This window comes from Muntiacus reevesi, chromosome 14 (genome assembly GCF_963930625.1).
Source record: "Muntiacus reevesi chromosome 14, mMunRee1.1, whole genome shotgun sequence".
NCBI classification, from domain to species: Eukaryota; Metazoa; Chordata; class Mammalia; order Artiodactyla; family Cervidae; genus Muntiacus; species Muntiacus reevesi.
The window spans coordinates 60,538,008-60,558,791 of NC_089262.1; the positions used below are offsets into that span (position 1 = coordinate 60,538,008).

General features: G+C 44.1%; 1 protein-coding gene across 8 annotated transcripts in view; it reads left to right on the forward strand.

The window, feature by feature from the left end:
- Positions 1–4,348, forward strand: part of ARHGEF28 (Rho guanine nucleotide exchange factor 28) — a 320,275-nt gene extending 315,927 nt beyond the window's left edge. For all 8 annotated transcript variants that reach the window (XM_065905708.1, XM_065905711.1, XM_065905707.1 and 5 more), the window contains one exon: positions 3,145–4,348. In XM_065905708.1, the coding sequence (XP_065761780.1) occupies positions 3,145–3,308 (164 nt within the window). In that variant the 3' untranslated portion in view covers positions 3,309–4,348. The remainder of the gene's footprint in view (positions 1–3,144) is intronic.
- The last annotated feature ends 16,436 nt before the right edge of the window (positions 4,349–20,784 follow it).

Consider the following 20,784-nt stretch of genomic DNA (forward strand, 5'->3'; position numbering starts at 1 on the left):
GCATTTTGATCACAAATAAAACTGGATGATTAATTCTCCTCCCCAAGAATCCTGCTTTCTGAATCAGTGTGGTTTTATTTTAACAAATGTTTTTTTCAGTTTAGGGTTCTGTATGGTGATCATACTCTCTAGGGTGAAATGTGTGGAAAAAGGTGACTGACCTTGAGAAATATACAATTGCTGGGCTAGGATTCTTTCAGGGTTGAAATGGAGTAATAAAATCAGAAATCATGGTGCGGTTTCTAATTTCAAAGACAGACTGTCTGACCTTGCCTAAATAGTTCAGGTAGAAACCAAGAAGGAACATGGAGAAGGAAATTGAGTTCCCCTCCAGGTGACATACAGCATAACCTTAGTACCTCTGGGATTTCAACGTGGGCCATTCATTCACTTTAGGGTCCAGAAGATGGTTTTCTCCTGTATTTTTATTCTTACTTGAAACAATTCTGATGAAAAATACCTCTATACCCCCTTTACTCACACACAAATGAAAAAATCTCCCACCACCCATATTTATTCTTTGTTCTCCGTCTTCCTGAACTGGAGCCTACAATTTAAGATAAAAGATTTCTTTCTGATATGTATTTGGTTCTTTGGCTCTTTTTGAACAAGTCTTCTCTTGAAACCATGACGGGGACTTCCCAGATACCTAGACTCGCCAGTATTTTGGATTCTTTGCTGCATGTTTCATGCCCGAGAGGAAGGAAACGTGTGTGGATTAAGGGCTTCCGCTATGCCCAGCTTTGCCACATTTGTCAGCCATCACTTCCCAGCTGCCTCCTTCAATGGATGATTGTTCACCCTCCATGTGGTGCTTCTTGCGCCCTGGCTGCACCTTCTGTGGGCCAGAAGACAGTACTGTGGTTTGTGGCCCAAGTGAACTGTTCTCCAATCTGTCAGCATCTGCTAGGTGGAAGTTTTGAGGTGTGTGTTTGTTTTTTAGGTTGTATATAATGTACAACATCAGTAGTTTAACTGGAATATTTATTTTTAGAGGTGAAATGGTTTTATTTTAATGGCTGGGAAGAGGAGCTGAAATTGTGAAAATGTGCGATGACCTCAGACAGGCATAGGATGAAGAACATTCTAGGTTGGTTTATATTGCCCTGATAGTGAAATCATTGCTTGGGGATTACCTGATTAAATGAGAGAGGTCTCTAATTTTATAATAATTACTATGTCAGTTTTGAGGCACTCAGAATGTGTTTTTATTTATTAATTTTTTTTTGGTAAGTGACTCTTCAAAATGTGGTCCTTAGGGAGATTATACATTAAACATCCAGGGTGTCTTAATTCAGCAAAGATTGTCAGGTCATTTCCAGCACAGTGAGGAATGGGGACCATGAGAGTCTTGAGCAGATGAACAATGTGGCAAAGACCTCTGAGTTCCAGTCTGGATTACTTCTTTTAGCTGCATGATGGGCAAGAAGTTAACTAGTCTGAGCCTCAGCTTCCCAATCTGTAAATTGTGGGTGACGACATTTGGAGGCTTAAGGGGATGGTGACTGTAAACAGCCTGGAACAGCCCCCCTACCTGGAGAAGGCCTGTATACAGAGTGGATTTAGACGTATCGTCAGTAGCTGTGTTTTTAGTAGTGAGTGAATACCCTGTATTTGAGGTACAGGATTTGGAATCAAGGAATCCAGGTCAGTAGAATCGAGTCACCTCAATGTAAGTGGATCGTTTTCTCTGTGTCCCGTTGGTATAACTGGAGTCAGGAATGGCCTGGACCTGAGCAGAGCTGTGGACTGCGGTCTCCCCTCCTTTCTCCAACCCCTCCCTGCCCCCCTTCCCTCCTCCCCCCTTCCCCTCTTCTCCATCCCCCTCCCCCCCAGATCCTCCTCAGCTGGCCTGGAGGCAAAGGTCAGCTCCTCCAGGTGACCTGTGTCTACTTCTTGTGGCCCTGGCTTCCCCTCTCTCATTGGCTCTGCCTCCTGTTAGAAGAAGTGATAAAAGGAGGTGTAGCAAAGGAAGCCACCTCCCTGAAGATGGAGCCTTGGGAGGACATTTAGCTCTTCATTCCAGCTAGGCCTTGCTTCCTACCTTCTCTAATAACCAAAGATCCTTGTCAGGAGGGTAAAAATTACAAGTATTTTTGTCATCAGAATAGTGGCAGTTATGTGTATCCATGTAAATAATAGAGGCTTTCAATAACATGTGGCAAGGATTATAATAACCTCTTGTTAGTGGCTGAAAGAAGAACAGGTGGGCCTCAGGGCTCTGCATTTTCCCAACCTGGGTTTCCATATATACTCTGCTTTTTGCTCCTCTTGAAACTGGTTATTTGTAATTTTGCCACATAGTCAAACTTCACGGAGGGTGGTCAGTGGAGCAATCCACAGAACATGGTTTGTAGCAAGAGCTGTGGTTTTATTTTTTTCAAATCAACCCCCCCCCCCCGCCCCGGCTTTGCCTTCCCTTTAAACCATGTATGAGTGAGTTTAATCAGAAAAGGGGAAAATAGACTATGCCCTGCTGTTGCTAGGTAACCAGAAAAATAACAAACCCAGTCAGAGTTGATATTGAAATGATTTTCCCCAGGAACCTGGCTACTCTTGCTAAGTGATTCGTGGGGGTGTTAACAGATTTGCATACTGGTGAGGCCGCAGGGTCTCCGTCCTTCATGTCCTTTCTCCCTGCCTCTCACCCCACATCAGGAAAATCCCAGGTACATTATTTGAGTCTTCCAGTCAGTTCTTGACTTTGAGATACTCTGAGGGAAGATCCTTGCAGAGGCAAATATGGCTTATTGCACATAACCAGAGTAGATACTGTATTTCTAGGACATTGAACCCATTTTCAAAAATACCTGGGACCCCTTTCTCAGCAGGTGTGGTCTTTGATCAGCTTACAAATGGTGCCAAGTCTTTACTTGTTTGACATTTTACTGGGAATATTTTGTAAAGGTTGTTTTTTAGCCTCAACAGACGTTTGTACACCCAACCAAGGATTTTAATGATTTTGATTAAATCACCAGATATCTGTTTTGTTCCTTTCTCATGGGACTCCGCCATCCTTTCCGTGGTTGGTGCTGTGGGCGTGGCACTGCCCAGCCTTTGAGGGCTCTGTCTCCGGTTCACAGTGCCACCTGCCTGTGGGTCTCAATCTGACTCCTTGTGACCTGTGCTGTCTGTCTGTTGCAGATTTGAACGTCTCTCAGACAGCATACCCACCCCTCCACGATGCAAATTCACATGGCCCTCGGCTGCAGACGTTTATAGGAGAAGAAAAGATAAGTCTACAGACAGTGACCAGACAAGACGGGGAAACTGGAAATGGAGCAGAAGAAAACATTGTTTACCTCTAATTGTGTTGTTATTTTTCCAAGTGAAACAACATACTCGCATTTTGGGGAGATTGTTTTTTCCTTTCTTGATGTGTGTGACTGTCCAAATTACTTTAGGAGTAATGTTTGATATTTTGCGCAGGTTTATTTGAGGGGCATGAGTCTAATAATTAAATTATTGAAAACAGCTTTGTATCATCATTAACTTATCACACCTAATTTCAGATTTCTGGAGGAGAAATTGACTTTAGATAAGCAGGAACAATTTCAAAGTTACTGGAATCCTAGAGTAGAATCCCATATAATATTTTCTACTGGGTCATCTGTTTTTTGGAATGCCTCTTAAGATCTAGATGAAGCACTTTGGATGGAAAGAGTAATATAATGGGCAAACTTTCACAATCATGGCAGCTGATTAGGGAGAGTGACCTCAGGGCTCTCAAAGGCAGAGAAAGATGTAGGGAAAATCTTTTCTTGGCTAATCTTGGGACGTCAAAAGGGTCACTCATGGTGATGAGATGTCACGGTCACCATGCAACCAAGGAGTCCCTGTCTGGGCACCTGGCCTAACCAGCTGGCCACTCTGCTGTGGACACAATCTGGACACTTAGGACCTGGCCCGGAGCCTTTTCCCTTGCACTTTCTAGGTCCTAATGCCTGTGGGCTTTCAAGTCACAGTTCAGCATCCTCTTTCGACAGAGCCCAGAGGCAGAGCCCCAGAAGTCAGTGTGACGTAAAACTTCAGTAACGAAATTTTATTACTGAAGCGAGGCTTTAGTAATGACCTTGCTTTCGTCACCTGGCCCTGTCTCCACCAGCTCCGGAAGCACCAAGGACAACCACTTGCCGGAAGGACCTCTGCCCTGCAGTTATTCAAGGACAAAAGCTGCCTTCTTGGTGAAACTTGCTGCCTGAATGTGCTTTTCCACAAAGGAACATTGGCACACCTTGCCTTCAGGGTAATAGGAGTCTTTTGTGAGAAACCAAGAAAGGTTTTCAGTTTGTTCTTCAGGAGCATTTGTATATATTTTGGTCAGTGTCAATAAATATCTTTTACCTCAGCCTTTCACTTTGAAATTTTTAAATTGTGTAGAGCCATTGTGAAATATACACATCACACTCAAACACAATCTCCCCTTATTAAAAATGAAAATAAAGGAGAAATACTGAATTCACCCAGACTTTCAATACTGCTTCTGGCCATTTTAGTCACAATCATATTACATTCAGAGACTAATTTTCACAGATGGATATGTCTTATTAAAATTTTAATCAGTCACTTCATCTCCAAGATGACCTTCTAAATGATAAGGTGCATCTTCTATTCCTCAGACATCTAGAGAGAAAAATATCTATCTTCTCTCTCTCTCCAATAATGTCTATTCCAGAATTTCCTATCCTTTGAATAAAAATCTTATAGATATTTCAGTCTAAATCCTTGCTCCAATAACTATAAATATCTTTCCTTTTTTCCTGACAGAGGATATGGAAATAACCATATGTGAAAATAGGTGAAGATGTTCAAAATCCCCATGGAGTTCTTTAAAAATACATGTGCTCAGTTGATTTCCAAGCCCTGCAAACTATGGAACTTTGTGTATTCACACAGGGAAAGCTTTGGCATTACTTGATATATATTCATTGGTTCATCTTGATAATTTTTAAATTTAATATTGTGACTTGTCAACTGAATCTAACTCTCAATGCTTTCTTGATAAGCTTTTCCTTTCCACTTTATCCTCACTATGTCATGAGCTCAGTTCACAGTGGAATTCACTCTGTGGCTCCAATAGTTTCACTCCTCTTAGGAGAAGACCACCCTATTTCTCAGCATCATAATAAGTTGCCCTCAAAGAACATTTCCCACCAACTGAAGATCTTAAATGAAACCTGCATCCCTTTAAAGATTTGTTGTAGAAAGAAAGCAGCGTTTCTGCCCTGTCCCTTCCAAGCTTCATAAATTCATGTGCATCTCATTTGCAGTCCAAGCTTCTCTGCACCTCATCAGGACTGCATAATTGTTGGAGTCCTATAACACTTTCCAGCCCACTCACAATTCAGAAAAGACTAAAATACTCGCTGCAGAGGTGGTGGTGTATATAGGAAAATATAAAATGAAGAAGGTGAACAAGGTGAAATCATGGGATTACAGAAAAATGAAGTATTCCTTTCTGTGACCTAGGTAGGTAGGGCTCACTGTTCAAACTTGGAATCAAACTGAAATTATTAAGGTTCAACCATCTCTGTCTTTCTTAATGAGAGAGGAATATCAATTCTGGAGTTGGATGATCCATTTCCTGGCTGTGTCCTTGGCCTATCTCTTCAACTCTCTAGGTCTTAAGCTTCCTCATTTAAAAAACTGGGATGATTACCTTATGGAATTGTGAGAATTAAATGATTATGCAATGTGCTTATAACAGAGCCTGGGGCATAATAATCACTCAACATATTCTGGCTATTATTATCATATCACAAGCTCCTTCAATAATTGGTCAGTCCTTAGGCAGATTGTACCTGCATAGCCAGAAACAGTGAAGGGTCAGGAGTCTGAAGATTTCCAGTAGTAAGAGTGGACTAAGGCTTCTCAAAGTTAGCTTTTAACTTATTTGCATCTCTAAACTTCCATTCAACTTGTTCAATAAACATTTATTGATTGTCTGCTAAAGGCTAAACAATCTGTTAGGAAGCAGAAAAGATGAACAAGCCTGCAAACTATTGAAGACAAGCACATGAAAAGAGATATACAGGTTGCTATGGTAGCTCAGAGAAAGGGGGTGTTGGGGGCCAGTAATATTTAGAAAGGGGCTTCCTGGTGGTGCAGTGGTAAAGAATTTGCCTCCAGAGCAGGAGCTGCAGGAGGCACAGGTTTGATCCCTGGGTCAGGAAGAGCCCCTGGAGGAGGGCATGGCAACCCGCTCCAGTATTCTTGCTTAGAGAATCACCATGGACGGAGGAACCTGAGGGCTATAGCCCATAGGATCACAGAGTCCTGATATGACTGAAGTGACTTAGCATGGACCGTGTAGAATGGAGGAAGTTGTCCTAACGTAGAAGATGCCTGAGGCTTGAAGGATAAGTAGAGTTAGAGGGTGAGGAAAAGACATTCTAGGCAAGGAGGGAAACCCAAGCAAAAGTCCAGCGACACAAAAGAAAAGACAAATCTAACATATATTTGGAGGCACTACAGAAGGAATTCCTCCCCTCTGGATCGAAATAGCCAAGGAAAAATCCATCTATTTTGGCCTCTTTCAAGCACTCTAGTGTGTCTCTCTCAACTTGGTACTTGATCAGATGCCATAGAAAGCCACCTGATGGAGGGCTGCTGAAACACTGGGGGAATCATTATTCAAATCCATTTCACCTGCCTTCACTAATCCCGGTCATCTATAAAAAACCTGCCTGTCCTCCAAGAGGCACAAAGCCTAAACAAGAAGAGATTTGCCTAAACAAGTTGTTGTCCAGGAACTGGAGTCAGCTCTGTCTAGTTGAAGCTGAGCTGGTTAAGACTGGATAGGACCACGACCCTCCAACTGGGCATGCGTGAGTGTCTGCTCTGTGACCTTTCGTTGGCCAAGGGCTGGCAACTCCACCCTCAGTTTGTGTTAAGGGCCTCCATTTCAGAACGTGCAGAGCCCTGCAGCTCAGTTACACCTGAGCAAAACCAGGATTACCGCACCTTGTTCCTATCCTTCCCCACGCTCCGCATGTTTATTTGTTACCCCATAAATACCGCAACTCCCCAGCAGTTCGCTCTTCTGGGAGGCGCGTTTGAGATGCGCTCCTTGGTCTTCTCGCTCGGCTGCCTTGAGAATCAGTTCTGTCTTTGCTGCACATCTTGGGAGTCTCAGCGATTTTGCTTGCTAAGTGCTAAACGAAAGGAGGACACTGTCACCTCGCCCTTCCACACCACCTCCACCATAGAGCAACTGGGTGCTGGTCAAAAGGCTACTTGGGTGTCTACCTGTGGATCCTTAATCACAAGAAGCCGAAAGTAAAGGGGTTACTGGGGGCTACCTGAAGATGCTTACAAGAATAGAGGGATCCAGGAAAATGCCTGTTTCTTCTGTGGGATGAACTGAAGACTTAGATGGCTCAAAGAAGAGTTTTTAAGTGGAGGAAACAAAGGAGCAGGGGGTGGGGGGAAAGACTCACTTTGCCCGTCTGCTTTGTTTTCTTCATTTCAGTAAGGTTTTCTTAAGGTTTATATTTTTTTCTTTCCTTTGGAACACATTCCTGTTTTTTTTTTTTTCCTTTTACCTGAGTCTGTGGGGTTTCTGCATAATATATGAAACAGCCATCTCTCCTGATCTTGAAAAATTGGTCTTGCACAGGAGATGAACCTTCTTGTTCAAACCTGCCCTAGCTTTTGGTTGTCTCCCAAGCCTTTGGGATTGTCCAAGCAGCCTCGCTTGTTTTTAGTGTTTCCCAGTGGTGGCGATTATGCCGAAACCTCTCAGTGTCTTAAAGGGTGGCAGGGAGCCTTAGTCAGCACCTAGATTTCAGCTGGTAGGAACCCAGACCCTCAGCCAGCATCTTTAAAGCGTGTCAGTACTTCACAGTAAAATGCATACAGTGCTGTGGGATGCAAGCACGAGCCCAGCTGGCCAAGAGAGCCAGGCGATCTGGAGGTGTGTCTGCTGGACGACAGTGTAAAAACCAGGACAGCAGTTGAAGGTATAAACTCCTTTCTGGGGGATACTGGCAAGCTGGAGCCAGGCAGAGGGAGGACACAAAGATGGCATTCCTGCCTCTGCTCCCCTGGGCTGCAGCTGCAAAGACCAGGGGCAACCCAGTGGGGAATGCCGGTGCAGGGGAGTGGATTTAGGTGGGCCGAGGGTGGGAGGAGGGAAAAAAGCAATTGCACCCCACCAACTTTAGCGAGGGAGAGGAAGAGCAAGTAAGAGGCTCCTGTCAGCACCTTCATCCCCGTCCAGAAAGAGAATGGGACCCATCTCTGTGGGCTGAGGCTTTGAGATCAGCAAATGAATCTCTTTCACAGAAAGTCTGTGGGCTTTTCAAAGGGCTGCCTCTGCACCAGGCCCTGGGGAGAGGGAGGCTGTGGGCAAGGCTTTTAAAAGCCAGTCTTCTGGGGATTCCTTCGTGGTTGAGATGGGAAAGAATCTGCCTGCAATGCAGGTAAACTGGAGTTTGTAATCCCTGGGCTGGGAAGATCCCCTGCAGAAGGGAATGGCTACCCACTCCAGTATTATTGCCTGGAGAATTTCATGGACAGAAGACCCTGGTTCGTTTTGTGGATCCTGGGTATCTAAGTCCCATTGGTTTTCAAGTCAGGTGTTTCAAGGACTCATCTAAAGAGTTGATATCAAAACTTGGAGTGCCTAATGTGTGAGATAAACCCTTTGTTCCTAAGGGAGACGCTTGTGAGTTCCATCTAGATAGTGGGTCACCATGCTGGGGGCTTAGGGCAAGACCACATCTTAGCCTCTGCATCTCGCTTCCAAGTGGCCCTTAATCTTGTTTTCCAATGTAATGGAACTATTTAGCTAGTTTTTAGGTCTTTTTCAGAGACAATTGTTCCACACGCAGGTATAGATTTAGTGTGTTCAGAGGAGGAGATGGGATTTCCCTACATCACTGTCTTAACCACCTCATGCTTTTTTTCTTTATCAACTCTGATGCTGCCCCTCACTCCATCTTCATTTCCACTTAGGGCTTTGTGGAGAATGGAAAAGAAAAAGGAGTAGAGGGAACACATGAAAGAAGGATTCCACAGTGACCTTGTGATTCCCACCAAGAGCCCATCACGTTCTTTCCCGACTGCCTCTCAGGCACAGATCTCCCACTACTGTGATAGAAGCAGTAAAAAGACAGGGCAAAGTCAGACCTGGGCTCTGCTTACTGCAGTTCCCTTGGGCCACAGGGTTGAACAATGCCACTTGCATTGTATGACTTTGCTCATGGAAATCCAAGGTGAATGGAATCTCTTGGAGTTGCACAATCCTGCAACCTTGCTTCTGAGCTAAGTTTGCTTACAGATGAAATGGGGATAATAATAGCCATACCTTGCAGGGCTGTTGTGAAAACTGAGTTAAGCCAAGCACAGTAAATGCTGCACAGTAACCACTCTAAAAATGATAGCAAGGGTTCCATGGCTGCTGATAGGGATGGAGAGAAGGCAAGCTTGGGCTTGTGCAAGGTCTGATGTAGTTGGGGCATCATTGCTTCAGTTTTTCATAGCCCATTCTCCTTTGCCCTGGGAGATGTCCACGATCAAAGCCTGCCACGATGCTGTGCCCAGACTTGACAGCGTTATGAGACCTACTGAGTGACCAAATGGAAAATCTTTGGAAATCTGAGAGCAAAGAGAAACTAGAACTAGAACCCTGATCCTGTTTTCATTCCGTTTCTTTGCCTCTGGTTCATGAGTTCAAAGCAGTTCCTTCAAGTTGGTGATTGAATATTGTTTTGGGTGAAGTAACTTGAAGGGGGACCATGGTTCAGTAGTTTTGTAGAAGCTTCATGGCTCAGAAACTTCAACATGCCATTAATTGACTCCTAGTTGTCTACCTACCAACAAAACTCTTTGAAGAGAGGAAAGTCAGGAGTTTTAGTTGCAGCAACCAAAACACTCATAGAGACAATTGTCTGCTGGCAAAGAATGAATTTAGTGAGAAGATAAGATTACACTTTTATTTGCTAATTTCATTAGATACCACAGTTCCATTAGAGAACTGGCCCTTATGCCTGTGGGAGTCCCCAGCCCCACTTCCCCAGTGACTGGAGATACATCATCCCCAGGGCCAATGTCTCCAGGCTTATAGCATCCCAGTCATTTGGAAAGGTTTGGGAAGTTCCCCTCCTTACTCAGAGGCTCATTTGGGGATCCTAATGTATATCATAAAAGGGGTCTGATCTGTCTACTGAAATGCGTTTTTACTTACCCAGGAGTATGTCTAAGTTCTTTTCTTCTCCCTCCATAGTGGGTTTTGTGTTGTTTGCCTATTCGAAGAAGGAAGCCGTGAAGGGAAAAGGAGTTAGGACTCTGATGAATGGTTTACCTCTTGTGAGCATCTAAGTCACTCAAGTTAAATATTTATTGACAGAAGCTAGTATGGACAGAAATGCCACCTGGGGGCAAATGCCTGTCTTCCTTTGTCCCATGCTCTCTTTACCACCACGCCCCCATCTCATCCCCAACAGCATACGACATCTGAGCAGGTTTTCTGGGTAGTTGTCAGTGTTTCTTTTTCCTGTCTCTAACATAATAGCTGCAAATAGAAACACAAACACAGCCAGCATCAAGGAGAGCATCTGAAGAGGCCATGGAGCTGAAACAGACTCTTTAGAAACGTGCTTGACGTTTCTCTTGGCTGTGTTCATGGCCTCCTTGGAAAGGCTTAAGGCACCTCTCTGCTTCTGGCAAGCTCTAACTAGGGGAGAAATTTGGCAGGTGCTTGCAAAGAACAATAGGCTTTTAATTATGGTCCAGAAGCTCAGGAAGCTCCCCACCATGAATTTTTTTTTTAACACTTGTGTTTCGTCTAACTGCCCAACAAACAATAACTGTAAGCTCCATCAACTGTGGTCATTAATCTTCTGTAGCACAAGAATTTCTTGTAACATGAAGATAGTAATGGGATTTTTTTTGTTTGTTTGCAATTTCTTGAAAAATTAGTATTGACTTGTGTTCCCTATTTGAGACAGTTGATTTTAGTAAGGTGATGCTGAATACAATTTCATAACTTGGTCTTTCCATGCAAACAGCCTCCCTGAAAAATTCTTATTATATCTGACACTTGAATTAATGTAAACACGTTTCAGTAATGGTCGTATTTTGCGTTACTCAGGGGAAGATTTCTGCATGCAGGGACCGAGCCTGGGAAGCATCGTTGCTATGGAGACCATGAGGGTTGGATTAATTAAGGGCTGAACAGATGTTGTGAAGTGTACAGAATGCACTGTTTTCTGCTAGTAATTAAAGAGGGTACGTGTGTATGTGAGCGAGGAGAAAAAAATACAGACAATCAGAGACAAAGCACTCAGACAGATAGATGTGCTTGGCATTGGACACGTAACATTTCCTCTGGTAAAACCAACCACTGATCACTCCGCTGACTCTATTATCTCCTCCACCCATGCCAGACAGAATAATTGCTTGAAATGGACAAGTGGCCCATTCATCCTTCCTTTCTTTGGTCTGATTTATAAGAGGCATAGAAATATACAAAAATGTGTTCTTGGATCAGTGGGTTCAAACAGCCCATCTGTCTGAACCCTCAAAAATCAAACTGGACCATGTAAATGGTTTTTAAACTACCTAGCAGGGAGGCCAAGCATGTGGATTGGAGCTATATTAATTGTCCAACCTGCCGGGTGTGCTGTCATCAGTGACTTGGCAGCCAAGAAAGAGAGTGGCTGCCCAACGCCATGGAGAAATTGTCCTGGGAATGCCTTCAAGATGAGAAAGTAAATGAAACGTCAATCTAGTTCAGGTTTAATTTGGAGGATATTTGATTTTTTTTAGTTTGAACTAAATGTTGATTAAAAAAAAAACAACCATATTTGTATTTTCACTTGAATGATATATATGTTAGATTGAGATCCAAGTTCGGCAAATTAGGCTTCATGAGAATCCTGCTTACTGGCCCCAGGAGTGTCGCCAAGTTGCCGCCTCCTGGTCAGCAGGAAGCAGTTAATGGGTTGAAATTCATTCTAAGATTTTTCTGCTGGACTGGCATCAGTTTGACGAGAATTGGTAGCTTTTGAAGCAGGATAATTTTTCTTTCTAAGCTGCGGGAGCAGTGCTGTCCGAAAATGGGAGATTGGAGCATCACACACAGAGGTACTTTGGTTCCTGGGGACGGTGTTCTAGCGTCTGAGTGGCCAGACTCAACTTCTGCCCATTCCCAGACCACGGGGTTGAGTCAGAATGGGGTGATGTGCTAGGGAATTGCACCGCAGGGATGAGGGGAGGGAGAGAGAATGGCAAAGCTGCCTCCCAACGTGAGGTAGGTGTCTGATCACAGATGTATGCCCCCCAGAGGCAGGCACCCATGCCCCACCCCGCTGTACCCTTCGCCCAGGTTTGCTATGCCACTGACGACTGTCTGGTTCAACCTACAAGTGGGGAGCTTCTTTCTCTTTCTTTTGTTTTCTTTTTAATGAGGTGAAGGCTGCTGGTGGCACTCAATCTAAGTGAAGGTCAGACACCTTACGATTGTGCGCTGTTGGGAGCTATGGAGACAGGAAAACAGGGACAAATTGGATCAGTGTGAATTTATCACCATCTGAGGGGAAATGCAAGTGCCCGTCTTCCTCTCTGTATTGTCCTCTCCAGATGCGACCTACAGTTCATTCACCCTTAAACTTGATGGTTGAATCTGTTGTGATTTTCCACTTTTCCTCTTATTTGAGTATTATCTCCATCATGGGAGAGAGCACGACGGAGGCTACAGAAACAGAATGGATTAGGATTTGCCTTTTGAATCAACTGTGGTTTGTTTTCGTCTCTGGTCATTAATGAGAAAAAAGACCTTTAAAAATATAATTGTCTTTTTCTTCTCCCCAATACATAAAAAGGGAAAAATATATTCTGGGTAATTTTATACTTAAATAGAGATAAGAAGAAAAAAGCAATAGCGTTTTGATGCCTTTGGAGAGACATCTGTTAAGTGCTTTAGTATAAGAGCAACAATACAAAAACCTTGAAACAAAAGAAAGTAGAGCCAGTATAGGGAGTGAATTTGAGGAAAATCTCCCTTTCTCCTCACTCATCAAATTTTGAGAATGTTTTTGATTCTTGTTACATGTTAATATGTATTCTTTCTGTATGTGTGCAAGTGTGTATGCACTCACACATTATTTGTGTCACTTCAATATACCTGCTGCTCCAGCAGCAAACTATTTTCCTTCTATCATTTCCTGTCCTATGTTATTAATGGGTACTCACTCACTTAGTTGTGTATGACTCTTTGTGACGCTATGGACTGTAGCCTGCCAGGCTCCTCTGTCCATGGAGATTCTCCAGGCAAGAATATTAGAGAGGGTTGACATGCCCTCCTCCCGGGGATCTTCCTGACCCAGGGATCAAACTGGAGTCTCTTATACTGGCAGGTGGGTTCTTGACCCCTAGCACCTCCTGGGAAGCCTAACATTATTAAAAGTATGAGAGCAAAAGAACCCAGTTGCCACCATGCTGCAGACACAATCCCAACCCTGGCAAGCTTGGAAGATAGGAAGCATAAAGAGTATAACTCTATTTGTTCCTAGGCCAGTGGCCAGTGGTCCAGGATTTCGAACCTGTCTGTCATCTATCCACCAACTATTCATCTAACAAAGTCAGTGAACATCTGCCATGCCCAGGACTCTGCTTGATGTAGGGGCACAACCAGATGCCTATTCTAAGGTATGTGCCCACTAGCAGGCACTATTTATGAAGCCAGAAGAGACCTCTATCTACAGCAAAAGAACAATACAGTTCAAGCAGCAGCACAGAGCAATAAACCCCAGGAGTGAAATAACAGCCCAACCACCCAGTTCTAGGAGTTAAGTGGGGAGAGTTCTGAGATGGGAGGTGGGAGGAGAGACTTCGTGAGCTGGTGAGTATTTTGGTTGGTTTTTGTCTGATGTCAGAGGTTTGAAATTTTCCATGTAGTCTCGTCTCGACCAGAGCAAACCACAGCTTGGGAGGTGTTTGGAAATGACTAGAAGGTTTTTTGATTGGGAAGAGTTATTAGCATTTAGCAAAGAGCAGGATCAGGGACACTCAGATGCTGCAGTAGGTGGGACAGGTCTGTAACGATAGCAGCTGCCTCCAAAATTCCGCTAAGAAGCACCAATTGAATGCCAGCTTTTGAGAATATATTCTAATTCACAATGTGAATTTAAAGTGGGGAAGCATTTAGAAATCTTTCATACACAGTGAGAAGGTGACTATTTATAGATACTGGTTCCTGAGCACCTTGATTGTTTCAATCAGAGTTCAGATTTTCAAGGCACACATCATGCAGATTCAAAGAGGGACCATAGGACTTCTCCTTAGAGAAGTCCTCTCCTTAATGTTGTCAACCCCAAAGTGAGAGACGAGGCCAACCCAGAAGCGGAGTTAACGGGGCTCTGACATTTTTATAAAACACATTCTAACTTTAGCTGACATTTAAATGAAAAAGCCCAGCAGTGTAGCAGGGAACTGATGGATTCGGAAAGCACTGGATATGAGATAATGAGAGCTCTGCCATGCGTCTCATGGCGAGGGGTAATACATGATCTATTCCTGGCCAAAAGCAAAGGACAGGAGGCACTTTCTGCATTTGCACTGCAGGAATTTGCATCGCACTGAGACTAAAAGTCATACAAATACTGCTTTTCTTCTGCTCAGTAGAGCATATTCTCTTATTAATCTTGATAACGAACAGGAAAAAGACCCTGGGTAGGCATTTCTTGTGTCAAAGACACTAGTGGTTTCTGTCTTAAATTTCCCAAAGTGCTCTGGACACACCAGCCCTGCAGGTAGACAGGTGAAAATTAATACTGTATGTGGGTTGGTCCTGCTTTGACCGGCTGCCACATGTGGGAGGTTTGAAAAGCTCAGATCAGAAAGCTAAACCCAACCCACCCGTGTTTGGAAACTTGCCTTCTGTTTTGGCCAGAGGGCTGCCTCACGCTGCTCCGAGGTGTAGTGTGACCAGAGGGCCGAGGGGGAAGTGGCAGGGGTAGAGGCCGGGCCTCGGGCACTCCTAGGTTGCCTCCAGACTCTCGTGCGTCAGTCTTCTCCATCCATAAAATGGTCTAATAAAGCTCGCTCTCTCTCTGAAGATGAACGGAGTGGGACTCATAAAGGACTTTAACTCAGGATCAATCCAAGATACTTTTAAATCCTTTTGAAAAGAAACCACGCTAGGCGACATTTATCAGGAAGCCAGGTTGACAAAGGCCTGCAGGAAACCCAATAAAAGTTAACACAAGAAGAAGCTTTCCTTGCTGGCTCAGGGGTAAAAATCTGCTCGCCAGTGTAGGAGACATGAGTTTGATCCCTGGTCTGGGAAGATCCCGCAAACCACAGAGCAGCAAAGCCCTCGGGCCGCAGTTACTGAAGCCCGTGTGCCTGGCGCCTGTGCTCGGCGGAGCCGCTGCAGTGAGGAGCTCGCACCCCACAGCTAGAGTGGCCCCCACTCGCCACTAGAGAAAAGCCCAGGCAGCGAGGAAGGCCCGGCACAGCCCAAAAGAAAATTATTTAAAAACTGCTTATTCACATTAATAGAAGAGAACCCATAGTTTTCATTCAGAAAAAGTTGGTGCTCATTTCATTTTGCTAAATAGAGATAAAAGCACACAATTCATGTCAACAGACACAGAACTTGATTGACAATGAGGTTTGTCCTTTCACTCAGATCCTATTCACAGCTCTAAATCATCTTTAGTTCTGACTCTTGAGGAGCTATTGGCTCCCCAAATCAGGGTGATATTGTGCCACCAAAAAGGGCTTCCAGTCCTTCCTTAGGATATTCTGCTCCTGAACATGAATATATACATACATATAATTCCCTTAGAAACCTAGAGTATCAACAATGACAAAAAAGTGAAGCAAAACAGTCCCTCTGGTCCTTGAAATATGGTCTATATTACCCTAATTGGGCATTTTCTAAACAGATCTATGTGGAATAACTCTTGGGGTGTTTATCTTAATTAAATATTTCTCCAAGGAGCAAATTATTTTTTATGTGTTTTGTAAGTTGGTTGCCATTAAACTGTACCTGAAAACAAACTCTTTCCCCCTTGATTTTTCCTTTTGGGATCCATCAAGAGATTGACTTTCAGGACGCTTAATGAAAGACAAGAGCCCATCAACGTTGCTTAAGGAACTGTAGGAACTGTGTGCTAATTTTGAGGCTCTGTGTGCTGCCTGGTAGCCTTCTGCAACACACAGCGGCACAAGTCTTCCCCTCTTTGCTCCAACCTTCCCTGCAGAGAATGAAAGTCTTAGGGGGACTATGGAATTCTAACAACTTCCACTGAAAAGCCTGCTGATGGACTCATTTGGGCAACCTCAGGTTACAGATGGGCATAGAAGAATGGCTGGCATAAATCCAGTTTCACTGCAGTTCCTGTTTATTTGTCGGGGTTGCATTGCTGGTGTAGACATTTTGCCTCTAATACATTCATTCAACTGTTACATTGAAATTCCAAAGTACCCCTCTAGGGGGAGCAGTCTGAAAGCACCACAGATACATTTTGGGGGGGCAACAGCAAAGTAATTTAAGATTAATTCATCCCAAACTAGGGGCTTCCCAGGTGACACTAGTAGTAAAGAACAGTCTGCCAATGCAGGAGATGCAAGAGGCATGGGTTTGATCCCCGAGTCAGGAAGATCCTCTAGAGTAGGAAATGGCAACCCACTCCAGTGTTCTTGCTTGGAAAATTCCATGGACAGAGGAGCCTGGCGCGTGGGCTACTAAGAGCCTGACACATTGAGCAAGTGAGCATAGAACAGCATCCCAAACGAATGAGAGGAGAATTCATCAGCTGGAATGTGGCAAAGAGAATCCTAGACTTGTAGAAAGAAATTTAGCCCCATCATTTTCTCCATTTCAGAGAGAAAGTTTGAATAGAATTCAGTAGAACCGGTAGGACTTCACAAATCTAAGGTGAATACAAAACGCAGTAGGAAGTGGCAGGGATAAGCCTGGGTTCTAGAGTCAGACTACCTCAATTCAAAGCCTGGGGCTACTGCTGAGTGCTTGCATAACCTTAAGGGAGTTATTGCTTAACCTTTCTGTGGCTCAGTTTTTCATTTGTCTGTTTGGGTAACCATGCCTACCTCATAACATTATTATTATTGTTTTTTAATGTGTGGCCACACTCTGCAACAATTAGGAGCTTAGTTCCTTGACCAGAGATCAAACCCATGCCCCCTACATTGGAAGATGGAATCTTAACCACTGGACCACCAGGGAAGTTCCTTATCAGGTTATTTTGAGGTATATATACAGTTATATAAACAGTTCTTAGAACAGTGCCTTGTACACAGGAAACCCCAGTAGAGTCCCATGAGTATATTTATAGCCTTTATTGGAGCTTGCTTTCAGATACTTCATTTGCATCACGGTATTCACCATCTCCATTACTCCCTTGAAATGACTTTATTCATAGAGGTTCTTTATCTGAGAAGTTAAAAGTAGATGGCAGTCCTCATTAATTCTCACAACATCATCAAGAAGAGGACAAGTATAAGCCATGTTCCCACAGTGGAAAAGAGAAGAGTTTTCTCTAATAGCATCTTTGTCAAAGATGGGGAACTGATGCTGTATGTATCTAAGTGGTCATGAACTGGCTGGTTCTCTGGATTTTCACAATCCCTCTTTTTTCACCCTGGCATCAGGCTCATGAACAAGTTCATGGTTTCCCCTGGAAAGTGCTGATGGTCATTTACCACTCCCAAGAAGCAAGGATAAAAAGGAAGAGGGATGGCAAGACCTCAAGCTACTGTCACTTGAGATACTTAAATCTGATACTTTTTTCGGTTTTCCACCCAGAAACTCCTGCCAGAGTTGCCACAAAAACCCACAGAGCGAAAGGGAATGGCATGTGCCATGGCTTTGGTAAAAACTACCTCTCAGGCAAGATACTAATTTCAATTGGAATATGACCTTCTTTGTCTCAGCATATTACATGTAATCAACAGGGAAGGGACTCTGGTGGTTAAACACACTTGCCCAAGACTAATTTGTTTTCAATTCATTTCTCTTGAGATTAATATACCCCAGAATAGACATGGAGAGAAATGAGCCATTTTCCAGAGATAGAGGTTTCTGGATGTCTCACATTTAGGTAACAGAGAAGTTCCTATTTTTTCTGTCTTCTGACCCAGTTGATGCTCAGGTACAATTTGTTGGGCCCAGTATGATGTGTTGCTGAATAAGACATAAAATCCCCTGAGCCTCTTCAGCTGCATTAGAGGCCAACTGGGTCTAAATTCAGTGTTCATCTTGGACTTGAATTTGTTCCCACATACTCTATAAAGAGGGCTTCCCAGGTGGTAAAGAACCTGCCTGCCAATGCAGGAGACCTAGGAGACATGGGTTTGATGCCTGGGTCAGGAAGATCCCCTGTAGGAGGGCATGGCAACCCACTCCAGTATTCTTGCCTGGAGCATCCCCATGGGCAGAGGAGCCTGGTGGGCCACAGTCCAGGGGGGTCACAACGAGTCAGACATGACTGAAGAACTTAGCATGCACACACTCTGTAAAGGGGACAGTCTTGAATCTGTAAGTTATATACTATCAAAAAAAAAAAAAAAATACCAGAAATTTTATTGACTCGTTAACTGAGTCAAATACTTTTTCTTAAGTAATTCCAACAGAACCATTCCCTGATGTTATAGGGTCCACCAGTTTCCTTCTCTTGAGCCAAAGTGAAACTGTCCCATGGTCCCTGTCACTTCTGCCACCACACCCATGTCACAGTAGAGTGCTCTTAGCTCCCTTAGCTGCCTTCGTTTCACCGCCATGGTCTGTCTGCGCAGCGTGGGTTGCCCTGCACAAGTTGAGTAAACTCTGCTGATCAAATGCAAAGAGTAAGCAGCAGGTGGCAACGTGGGAGCCTGCGTAAGATGAAAGAGAGGAGTGGGCCTTTGATTTTTACCGAAGAAACTTGGCTTGTTTGTGCAGATTTTTGTGCAAGATGACCTAACATGACTCCCAGTAGCAACACGTAATCTGGCTGCAGTGAGGTTGGTATCGCTCAGCTTTCCACTGGGAAAAACAGCAGATGGACCAGGCTTAGCCCAGTGCCTGCAGACATTTTGGCCTCAGCTGTACATCAATGGATCCTTGCTGGCTCTTTGCACTGAGTTTTGAAATCCATCTGCATGTAGAAGGAAACGTTCTCTCGTTGCCTGGTCACACAAGTGTGACCATTTTGCTGAAGCCAATTAATGTTCTCCCTCATAAGAGCCACTTGATGTCCAAGAAACCTAATGATCTTTTAAATTAAAATAAGCTGTTTTATTTTGAATGGGAAATTCTCCACTTGCCAAAAATTCTCCTTCAACCTCTGAAACCCCAAAACCACAGGCGAAGTAAGAGTTCCTAGACCAAGCCAGATCGCCTCCCAGATTAACCTGCCGTGAACACAGAGCTGATGACTGGCAGCACAGTAAGTCCAGGCCCTCCAGGCAAGACATGTCCTAGAATCTAGGTGGGAGATGGGGCAATGGATGGAAGACAGGCAGGTGCGCTTGTCTATTGTTTTCCTCCTCTGCAAGAGTTGCTGTGGCTTCGTGCTGGGAGCTGGAATATGTGAGCAGACCTGAGTCAGAGTTCAGATCTGATCAGCATGTGAGGACTACTATCTATCGATCCTTCACAATTTGTCATGTGTTGTGCTAACATGTCACGGGCAGTATTTCTGCAGGTACTATCATCGCTATCCTCAGAGAACCAGTAAGTAGGCTGATGTTCAGAAAGGTGGAGTGATTTGCTCAAGGTCATCCAGTTAAAGATAGATTCATTCAACCACTATCCAGCTGACTTCAAAGCCTGCTATGGTTTTAAACATATCCCCACTCCTTGGCTTCCCTGGTGGCTCAGATGGTAAAGGATCTGCCTGTCATGCAGGAGACCTGGGTTCAACCCCTGGGTTGGGAAGATCCCCTGGAGGGGAGGGCATGGCAACCCACTCCAGTATTCTTGTCTGGAGCATCCCCATAGGCAGAGGAGCCTGGCAGGCTACAGTACATGGGGGCACAACAAGTCAGACACGACTGAGCAATTAACACTGCAGTGCCCCACTCCTGCTTGAGTTAGATGAGATAAAACAGCTCCCTCAGGGCTGCAAACTACTTGGTATCAAAAGTGTTGTATGTATGTCCAGGACTATCTGCCCAGTGTATGTACTTAGTGTTTTAATATCAAATTAAATTCCAAAAGTTTATTCCTAAAATCTAGGGATAATAACAGTGTTCATTAAGCGTTTACCAGGTGTGAGACATTATACCAAACACCTTAAAATCTGTGACTTCATCTAATCACTATAGCATGGGAAGTATTCTCCCCATTTTACAGAAAAGACAACTAAGGCTTGGAAAAGTAAGCTGTCTCAGCTTTTGTGATACTAGGTTGAACTATACAGCATTGTCATTTTGTGGGCCAAAACCAGCCAAACGGTAGGGCAACTTTAACCAGCAAAACTGGAACTTGAGTCGAGGTCTGCACCCAACTAATGAGCAGAGGAATAGTCTGTGGGGGGGGGGGGGGCGGGTGGGAAGCCAGACTTAACCGTCCTTGGCATCTCTTAGAAACGATGCCTCAGATCAGGGAGTAAGAAACAATTAGAAGCCCCTTGTGGCTTTATAGTGCATGAACCTATGTATGCTTTTAGCATGAACAGACACAAACATGGTTGGGGTGTTGTTTAGGAGGTAGAATTTAAACTCAGCCCTTGGAAAGCATACCACACTCCTTACCCCTGTCTTCTTGTTTGACACTTGATTTCTTCTGCATCCCTTCAACTCTGCTCTGTTTTTGCCTCTCGAGTCCTG